The 11,057-nt window shown below is 40.1% G+C and overlaps 1 protein-coding gene across 1 annotated transcript; it reads left to right on the forward strand.

Annotated features, from left to right (window-relative positions):
- The first annotated feature begins 5,711 nt into the window (after nt 1-5,711).
- LOC142178265 (uncharacterized) lies at nt 5,712-6,080 on the forward strand. Its single transcript, XM_075247597.1, has one exon. The coding sequence runs from the start codon at nt 5,712-5,714 to the stop codon at nt 6,078-6,080; it is 369 nt and encodes a 122-aa protein (XP_075103698.1).
- Nucleotides 6,081-11,057: the final 4,977 nt, after the last annotated feature.

Below are 11,057 nucleotides of genomic sequence, written 5' to 3' on the forward strand. Positions count from 1 at the left end.
GAGGCCGAAGGCGATGAGGGGCCTTGGGTTTACCAAGTTTTTGAAATAGTGTCAGTTGAGAAGGTTCCGGAAGGGGAATGTATTCCAGGTCCAAAGCTAGCTTCCGCAACTGTCATGGTAGCAAATGAAATGTTGAACTATGGTTTTGTGCTGAGCAAGGGTCTGGGCGCATCTTTTCAAGGTATCGTGCAGCTAGTGTCCTTATGTGAAAATCTGGATACATTTGGTCTAGGATTCAAGCCCATAGGGGAGGATGTGAAGAAGGCTAAAAAGTTGAAAAAGAAGGCATGGTCGCTCCCTAAGCTTATACCACGCCTCTCCAGGTCCTTCGTCAAGCCAGGGGTCGTGAAATGCCCAATGTCAGCAATCTCAAAGCCCCTGGTTGACTTTGATGAAGAGTTGATTGAAAGGTTCTAGAGTCTATTTGATGTGGTGAACGTGGTAGAAGTTGGGGAAGGTTCCAGCAAAGTAGATGTGTAGTTTATTGGGCCAAAAGTGAAGCTTAACAATTGGAAGGCTACTTCTCTCCCTGCTCGGAAAGAGTTTTGATAGTTTGCTTTGTTTTCCTTTCTGTTGTCTAGATTATTCCAGGGTTGTAATCCAGATTTTTATTTCCATTACTCCTGATAGTGTCATTTTTGCCTTTCTTTGTACAGTTCTTTTTATGCTGGTTTCAATGACATGACATGCATGAGGAATTTTCGGCCAAGTCTTAAAAGCCAATCTAACTCTGAAATAATAATCCAAGAAGTAGAGTGCGATAATGAAACAGAATATGATGAAGAGGAGGCATTTGAGGAAATTAGTAAAGAACTAAATCATTTTGAAGAGAAACCCAAGCCTAATTTGAGTGAAACTAAAGCAATCAATTTAGAGGATCCAGATAATATCAGAGAAACCAAGATAAGTGTACACCTGGAGCCACAAATCAAGGAAGAAATAATCAAAGCACTGTTTGAATATAAAAAAAATTTGCGTGGTCATATGATGACATGCCGGGCTTGAGTACTGATTTGGTAGTTCATAAATTGCCAACTGATCCGGCATTCCCTCCTGTCAAGCAAAAGTTAAGGAAGTTTAAGACTGACATGAGTGTGAAGATCAAGAAAGAAATCACAAAGAAGTTGGATGTAAAGTTCATTCGGGTTACTCGATATCCCACTTAGTTAGCTAATGTTGTGTTGGTATTAAAGAAGGATGGTAAGACCAGGGTGTGCGTTGATTACCACGATCTCAACAGAGCAAGTCCAAAGGATAACTTCCCATTGCTAAATATCCACATTTTGATTGACAACTGTGCCAAGCATGAGATCGGGTCTTTTGTGGATTGCTTTGCGGGGTACCACCATATCCTGATGGATGAGAAAGATGCAGAAAAGACAGCGTTCATCAAGCCGTGAAGAACATATTGCTATCGGGTAATTCCATTTGGTTTGAAAAATGTTGGGGCAACTTATATAAGGGCAATGACTACAGTATTTCATGACATGATACACCAAGAGATTGAGGTTTATGTAGATGACGTGATCATAAAGTCAAAACATCAATTATTTCCAGAGGCTCCACAGATACAACCTTAAGCTCAACCCTGCAAAATATGCATTTGGTGTCCCGTCTAGAAAACTATTGGGGTTTATAGTCAGTCGGCGAGGTATTGAGTTAGATCCGTCAAAGATCAAAGCCATCAAAGAATTGCCACTACCAAGGAATAAGATTGAGGTTATGATCAACTCACGACAACTTGTGAGCCCATCTTTAAGTTGCTAAAGAAGGATGTCGCGGTCAAATGGACTGATGAGTGCCAGGAGGAATTTGATAAGATCAAGGGGTACTCGTCAAACCTACCTGTGTTGGTCTCGCCAGAGCCTGGGAGACCTTTAATTCTCTATTTGACAGTCCTGGATAATTCATTCGGTTGTGTGTTGGGTCAACACGACATCACTGGCAAGAAGGAGCAAGCCATCTATTATCTCAGCAAGAAGTCCATATTCTATGAGGTTAAGTATACTCTCCTTAAAAGGAAATGTTGTGCCCTGACTTGGGTGGCACAAAAGTTGAAACATTATCTGTCGTCCTACACTACTTAACTCATTTCTCGCATGGATCCTCTAAAGTATATGTTTCAGAAGCCTATGCCCATAGAAAGACTTGCAAAGTGGCAGATTTTGCTAACAGAGTTTGACATCATCTATGTGACTCAAATTGCAATGAAAGCCCAAACATTGGCCGATCATTTGGCCGAGAACCCGGTGGATGAAGAGTATGAGCCATTGAGGACTTATTTTCCTGATGAAGAGGTGATGCATATTGACAAGGTAGAGCAGGATGAAAAACCAGGTTGGAAACTTTTTGTTGATAGAGCTGCTAACATGAAAGGTGTCGGAATAGGGGTTGTGCTCATTTATAAAATAGGGCATCACTACCCTGTTACGGCCTAGCTTTATTTTTATTGTACCAATAACATGGCTGAGTACGAGGCATGCATTCTGGGTTTAAGGTTAGTTGTAGACATGGGAGTCCAGGAAGTCTTGGTTTTGGGAGATTTGCATCTGTTGATGCACCAGATTCAGGGAGAATGGGAGACTCGAGATTTGAAGCTCATACCGTATCGACAATGTTTGCATGATCTTTGTCAACGATTCAGATCATTAGAGTTCATGCATATTCCTAGGATCCATAATGAGGTTGTCAATGCCTTGGCTACTCTAGTTTCAATGTTACACCATCCAGATAAGGCTTATATGGACCCTCTGCATATTCAAGTTTGTTATAAACATGCCTATTGTAATGTGGTTGAGGAGGAACTTGATGGTGAACCTTGGTTCCATGATATACGGAAATACATCAAGTTGGGGGTGTATCCGGTATAGGCCACGGGTGATCAAAAGAGAACAATTCGACGCTTGGCTAGTGGATTTTTCTTGAGCGGGGGAGTCTTGTACAAGAGAACTCCAGATCCTGGATTGCTGAGGTGCATAGATTCTAAACAAGTTTTGACCATCATGTACGAAGTTTATTCCGGAGTTTGCGGTCTACATATGAGCGGATATGTTTTGGCAAAGAAAATTCTTCGACCAGGGTATTATTGGCTCACCATAGAACGAGATTGCATCAGCTTTGTATGCAAATGTCATCAGTGCTAGGTGCACGGTGATCTGATTCATTCTCTACCATCTGAGTTGCACACAATGTCTGCACCATGGCCCTTTGTTTCTTGGGGAATGAATGTCATTGGACTAATTGAGCCAACAACATCGAACGGGCATAGGTATATTATTTTGGTGGCCATTGATTATTTCACCAAGTGGGTTGAAGCTGTAACTTTCAAATATGTGACCAAGAAGGCAGTGGTGGATTTTGTTCATTCAAATCTCATTTGCCGGTTCGAAATCCCCAAGGTAATCATCACGGATAATGCTGCTAATCTCAGCAGTCATCTGATGAAAGAGGTATGCCAACAGTTTAAGATTATGCATCAAAGTTCCACTCTGTATCGCCCTAAGGCAAATGGAGCCATTGAGGCCGCCAACAAGAACATAAAGAAGATTCTTTGAAAGATGGTGCAAGGTTCTAGACAATAGTATGAAAAGTTATCTTTTGCTTTGCTGGTTATCGCACTATTGTGCGCACTTCAGTAGGTGCAACTCCTTATTTACTGGTATATAGGACTGAAGCAAGTATACCTGCGGAGGTCGAGATTCCATCCCTGGGAATTGTTGCTGAAGCCGAAATTGATGATGATGTGTGGGTCAAAACCCGATTGGAGCAGTTAAGTATGATTGATGAGAAAAGACTGGCGGCAGTATGTCATGGTCAATTGTATCAGAAGAGAATGGCAAAAGCATACAACAAGAAGGTGCGTCCCCGGAAATTTAAAGTAGGTCAGCAAGTATTGAAATGCATCCTTCCACATCAAGTTGAAGCTAAAGGCAAGTTTGCCCCAAATTGGCAGGGGTCGTTCATTGTAACAAGAGTGTTGTCCAATAGTACTTTGTATTTAATAGATATAGAAGGCAAACGTGTAGATATGGCTGTCAATTTTGATGCAGTCAAGAGATATTATGTATGATTTCTTTGGTTTGTCTGCACTTGTGTTGTTAGTATTTGGTATGTTTCGAAGATTAGAATGACGAATGCATTTTATTCAGCTATCTAAACACTTTTATCATGTGTTACCCCTTTTGAGCCTTATTTTTTTTTCATACCCCTCTTTTGAAATCGGAATGTTGGAGTTTAGAAATAGAAATAAAAAAAAAGAAAATAAAAAGATAAAATGGAAAATGAGGAAAAGTAAAGCAAAAGAAAAAAAGAAGAAGAAGAAAGCAAAAGAAAAGTAACAAAAACAAAGCAAATCATATGTCTTGAACTACGTTCGACATGATTCCTTTTAAGGATACGTAGGCAACCTCACGGTTCGGTCCCATCAAAATAAAAATTCAAAATTCCCCAGACTCAAAGAAACTAGGGCAGAAGTTGGTGTTGCAAAATATCTGATTCCAAAAGTTGTAATTTTGAACCCTGTTGGTGGGTTTTCAATAGCCTTGCCTTGTGTTTCTTATGTTTTGATGATCTAAGAAACTTATTGTCAAGAACCAGATAAAGAACCTGACCTACTTGGTGTGCATTTCAAATGAACAATGATTCAGTCTGATCTCCAACAAGTGAGTGAACAACCACAAAGAGGAACACAACAGTACAGCTGGAGATCAAGTCAAGACAACTGTACAGCTGGAATGCAACTGTAGAAAGTGAATGTCTGCAACTATTACAAAGAGGAACACGAAAGGGACCTGGTCCCTTAGGGTTCTCTGATAGGAGTACAAGTCAACTATACAGCTGGAACGCAACTGCAGAAAGTGACTTCACGCAACTGTATACGCGACAGAGCAGCAGACAGTGTGGCAGTCATTTCTCATTGGGAAGAAGTGTGTACCAAGATTTGACATCACTATTGTGATGTCTTTTGTAGTATAACAACCTGGTGCAAGGCACAAAATATTCACTTGTGCATTTAGTGATATTCTCTCAAGAATCAAAGTGTTCATCCGCCATTGAAGTCACTGGTGTGTCAAGAACAAGAAGACAACTCCACTAAAGGATCAGTTTCACAATGAGTCTATGTGTTATCCGTAGTTGAGTTGTAATCTTGTTATTTGTTCTTCATTGTAACTCCTATATTGCTTTCTTAGAAGATACGGTTTAGGAACCCAAAATCCGCAAACTTTCTAAGTTTATGTTGTGACTAGGATTAGTCATAAGTTTAAAGTCTTTGTAACTAAAGAGTCACAAAGTGGCTTGTGATGAGAGTACCACAAGTTAGTTGAGTTGAATCCTTTGTAATAGAGTTATTACAAAGTGGTTTGTAATAGTGAGATTACAAGTTAGTGAAGTTGAAAGCCTACAAAGTGTAGGTCGTGGTTTTTGTCCCCTTGTGTGGGATTTTTTCACGTAAAAATCCCTCGTCTCTTTTACTTACTGCTTCATAAGTATTTTCAGTAGTAACTCGTAAAGGATCAGGTTCTCTACAATTTGGTGGACGCATATAAGTTAACAATTGGTATCAGAGCAGGTTCTTTCTAAAAGGTTAACACCTAGAAAGGATCTCAATGGCTGCTCCACCTAAGTTTAAGGAAGGACAATCAACCTACAGACCTCCCAAATTCAATGGTCAGTACTACGGCTAGTGGAAGACTCGCATGCATGATTTTATAATGGTCAAAGATTTAGAATTGTGGGACATCATCTGTGGTGGTCCACATGTTCCTATAAAAAAGCTTGAAAAAACTAGACCAATGGTGCCGAAAGACATAAAGGAGTACAGTGATATTGACAGAAAAGTTGTAGAAAAGAAGTATTGCGCCAAGAAAATCTTGGTATATGGTATAGGAACCGATGAGTACAACAGAGTCTCAGCTTGTGATACTACCGAAGAGATATGGGAAGCGTTGCAAACCGCACACGAAGGAACTACTAAAGTTAAACAGTCCAAGATTGACATGCTCACTACAGAGTATGAGCTCTTCAGGATGAAGGATGATGAGTCTATACAGATATGCACACCATATTCACATCCATCATAAATGAGCTTCATTCACTTGGAGATGTTATTCATAGAAACAAGCTTGTAAGGAAAATCCTCAGTGTTCTACCTGGTTCTTGGGAAAGTAAGGTAAATGCCATCACTGAATCTAAAGATCTAGAAACTCTAACCATAGATGAGCTGATTAGTAATCTGAAGAAATACAAGATGAAAATAAGGAAAGATAGTTAAAGAAGAGAGCCAAAGAAGGAAAAGAACCCGGTACTCAAGGTGGAAAGCAGTGACTCAAGTGAAGAAGATAGTGATATGGCATATCTTACTAAAAGATTTCAAAAGATGGTTTGAAGAAATGGTAGTATACCAAAGAGGGGCAGTTCAAGTAAGGCAAGGAACAATGATCTCTATCACAGGTGTGGAAAGCTGGGGCATTTCATCAAAGACTGTCCACTCGTGAAACAGGAGCAATACAAACAAAACCCTGACAAAGCAGCAAAAAGGAACCTAGTTCCAGACAAACGATTCAATCGAAAAAGTGCAACTGACAATATTGTGAAGTAGGCTCTTGTTGCTTGGGGAGACTCCTCCAATGAATCAAAAAGGGAACTAGATGCAGAAAAAAACTCAATGATGGCAGTGGAAACTGAAACAACAAAGTATGACTCACTGTTCGCGATGATGGCTCAGTCTGATGATGATGATGAGGTAAATTTCAGGGATGTTCAAAGAAATCTGAAATCCTACTCTTCTAAAAAGCTAAGGTCATTCGCAAATGTTCTAATTGATGCTTAGTATAGCCTTGATAATGAGAAGGAGATCCTGACCATAGAACTAGGAGAAGCTGAACAATCTAGAGATGATTTGGTGATCTGTGTAGTGGATCTAAATGAGACCATAGCTAATCTTGAAAAAGAAAAGGAAGCTCTGAATGAAAGAATAACTAGTGTAGAAAATGAGAGAGATGACCTGATAGTAGTGGTTGTTGACTTGAAGTAAACAATAGAAGGTTTTAGCAATGAGAAACACACTCTAGAAGAAAAAATTGTTGCTACTGAGCAAGAGGGGGATGATTTTCTAGTAATAACCACTGACCTAGAGGAAACCATTGAGGGACTCAATAGAGAACATAGGACTGTGAGTCTTGGGAAAGGGAAGGAAGTAGCCAGTGAGACACACATCAAGCTTGAACAGGAATTAAATGATGTAAAAACTAGTCAATATGGTGAACTTGAGAAAAATCGGCAGCTTCAAGCTGAATTGGAGAAAGTAAAAATTGATCTTGAGAAATCTCTAAAGTGGAACTGGTCCTCAAATGTTGTCATTGTCATGTATTTGAACAATAGTGGAAGCAGGCAGGGAATCGGGTTCCAAAGGGAGAAAACTCCTTACAGCCCTCACAGCAAGTACGTCATTGTTCCTGACAACTGGCTGTGTACCCACTGTAGGAACAATGGGCACTTCAAAGAAAATTGTCAGGCCAGGGTTCAATCTGTTCAGAAAAACAAAGTGTTTACTGACAAAGTGACTACTAACAAGGGAGCAGGTACCGCTCGCAAGAAACGAATATTGCCTGCATGGACTAGAAAAGCTCTTATCCATCCCTTTTATCATAACAAGAGACCCAAACTAGTTTGGGTTCCTAAATCTAACCCATAATTTGCATGTGCAGGGAACAGTGAGAGGAAGCGAACTGCAATGAACTATGGACAGTGGATGCTTAAAGTACATGATTGGAAGCACCGTGGATTTCTTCTCACTGAAAGCCGTGCAGGAAAGGAGTGCATCCCTTGAAAAAGGAGGGGGTACATTCTCAGTGTTGGAAAAGTTGGAAAATCCCTTTGACACTCAATTGAGAACGTGTACTATGAGGATGGCCTGAAGTACAGTCTCCTGAGTGTCTCTCAAATCTGTGATAAAGGGAACAAAGTAGAGTTCTTATCAAAAGTTTGCACAGCTACCAATTTGGTTACTGGGAAAGTGGTCTTAGTGGCCAAAGAAACAAGAACATCTACGTTGCTGACGTTGAATATGTACAAGCTAGTGATATGAGATGCTTGAAGTCAGTTCGCAGAACTTTGGCATGGAAGATTGGGGAATGAAAGCTTCTCACTTCTGAATAAACTAATTCAGATGGACCTGGTTCGTGGTCTGCCAAATTCAAGATTCACCTAGACACTGGTTCTTAGAACAAAGGATAAGACTTTCGAGGTGTTTATGGCCTTTGCCAAAAAGATCCAAGAGAAGATAAAATTGAAGGTAGTATGCATCAGATTTGACCATAGGACAGAATGTGACAACGCCAAATTTGATGAGCTTGCAACAAAAATGAAATCACACACAACTTCTCGGCACCAAGGACTCAACAGCAAAATGGTGTTGCTGAAAGAAAGAACAGAACTCTGGAAGACATGGCATGGACAATGCTCATCGACAGTGGAATCACCAAAAGGTTCTGGGAAAAGCAATAAAAATTGCTTGCTACTTGGTGAACAGGTGTATGATAAGGTCCCTCCTGAACAAAACCCACTATGAGCTACCAAATGGAAGAAAACCAAAGACAACTTATCTGAGAATCTTTTTGAAATGAAAATGCCATGTTTTCAACAACGAGAAGGACCAACTTGGGAAGTTTAATGCAAAAGGCGATCAAGGAATCTTTCTGGGATACTCCCCATAAAGCAAAGGCCACAAAGTCTACAACAAAAGGGCACACTGGGTGGAAGGAAGTATTCATGTGCTATTCAACGAGACACCTTCGTCTAACAAAGGAGGAAATAGTGATGATCAATATAATGAACCATGTCTGGCACCTAGGAAATATCTGAGGTTTCGAATGAGAAGGATGATATGATGAGTAAGATGAAGGAGACAGGTGAAAGACAATGCACCATCCGCTTTCACTTTTCATAAGGAACCTGGTACTTTAATTACTACCACTGAAGCTGAAGAAAGAGTGGAGATGCAGTGCAAGGCACTCCACAAGTAATAGAACAAGGAATGCAGGGAAATCTAATTAACCTACCAAGTTCCTCTACCAATCAAACCTCAGTCCCAAACTAGAAACACAAAAGCTCCCATATACTTGATAACATAAGCACTCCTTTTATTCTGGTTTTAGACAATAATCAAAAAATTTAAAAAAAAAATCTAGTCCCTTCTGTATTTCCACTCTAGAATAGAATTCAAAGTTAAGTCCCAAGGAATCCCACTTGAAGGCTACCAAAAGAAGGTTGAAATACCTTAATGGAACTCAGGACCTGGTCCTGTATTACCCCTCAGGTGACAGTTTTAATCTTATTAGGTATGCTGATGTTAATTATGCAGGTTATCTTGTGGACAGAAAAAACACTTCTGGAATGGTTCACCTGCCATGATCATGTTTCATCTCTTGGGGCAAAAGGAAACAAAACTCAATGGCTTCGTCAACAACTGAAGCAGAATGCGTAGCGGCAGCATCCTGATGTGCTCAAACCCTATGAATTAAGCAGCAACTGGAAGATTTTGGGGTATTTTCTAATGGCATACCTTCTCTATCCAGTTCAAAACAAGAGGACCAAGCACATTGAGGTGAAGTATTATCTTCTGAGGATCAATGTGGAGAAAGGGTTGATCTTTGGAAAGTCCTGCGGCACAGAAGGCCGAATTCCAAATATTCTTATCAAAGACTTGAGGAGGGAACATTTTGGGATAAACAAGGTGAAACTGGGGTTACTGAAACCTAATAGAGAACCTGATTCGCTATTAGTTGGCTATAAAAAGCACCTTCAGGTAAAATTAGCTAAAGTATTTTCTGACAAAGCCTAACTCACATTGATATCGTTGCAGGTAAACACGCATGACGATCATAGAAGCTAAAGGTACAGTTATGAACTGCAAAAGAAGAGCTGCTAAAATCTTTTTCAAAAAAAAAAATGTTCGGGCATCAGGTTCCTGTTCCACAGGTTAGTAGTAATATTCTTGATCTGCATGCCTTCTCAAAAATGTTAATAAAATTGACTCAACTGCTACATCATCTGACTTTTCAAAGTCTGCATGTCATGTCTTGTCTTTCAAATCCCTTCATCCCCTCTGCACGATAATGTTTTCTCACAAACCTACCACCGTTTTCAGAACTATTCAGAACTTGTTTCTCTCTTTTCTCATCATTAGTCCTTTTTCCATTAAAACTTTCTTTCTCCCTCACAGTAAGTCATGAACCTTTATCTCTTCTGTATATCTGTGATTCTCTCTTCATCTCTCTCTCTCTCACTCTACTTACCTACCAAATACTCTTATAATGGCAATCGAATGATCGCTTCATTCTCCCACCATTAACACCACTCTCACTTCCTTATCATCCTTAAAATCATCCCCAGAAATTCGCTATTCCACTTCTTCCAATACTACTATATCCACACCCGGTTCCTCCTCTTTTCCTATAGTTTTTCCCTTTCTGACAAACCCTGTTTCCCTTCCATGTTTTGATAACCCTGTGTCTCGTCATTCCTATGATTTCATCAAGGAACACTTAGGAGGTTTCACCTCTCAAGTGTTAGAGGTCTCTAAGGATGATCTTGATCAGTATCTAAACACCTCCATTTGGACTTAGTGACTCTTACAAAGTCACCAGAAAAGGAAGCAGCGCATAACATCATAGCTATCACTGCTAAGTGTCTTGTGAATGAAGGAGCATATCTCTCGTCTGAGTATCAGGGGGAAGAAACTCCATTCCTAGGCGATGTAAGAACCATAGTACTCCTAGAGTCTTTGGCTCATAAGACGTTCCCAAAAAAACCTACTGAAGAACTTGATTCTCTTCCAAGTAAACCCACTTCTGCACCTCCTGATGATTCTAAGCTCTTAGAATCCTCACCCAAGTCACCCACTATCAGGACGCAGCAGAAAGAGGGCTTTGAGTCTACATTGCAGAAAAGTAGGAGGAGTGTCAAGACAAGGAAAAAGAGATTGATGAATCAAGGGAAATTTGTTATGGACAAGAGCGGGGGAGACAAAAATGCTCCAAAGTAACCTGGTTTCTTAG

The sequence above is a fragment of the Nicotiana tabacum genome, chromosome 3, assembly GCF_000715075.1.
Source record: "Nicotiana tabacum cultivar K326 chromosome 3, ASM71507v2, whole genome shotgun sequence".
Taxonomy (NCBI): Eukaryota; Viridiplantae; Streptophyta; class Magnoliopsida; order Solanales; family Solanaceae; genus Nicotiana; species Nicotiana tabacum.

Bases quoted from the DNA above. Each gene is read 5' to 3' on its own strand.
- LOC142178265 (XM_075247597.1), top strand. From the start codon at position 5,712: ATGGTCAAAGATTTAGAATTGTGGGACATCATCTGTGGTGGTCCACAT.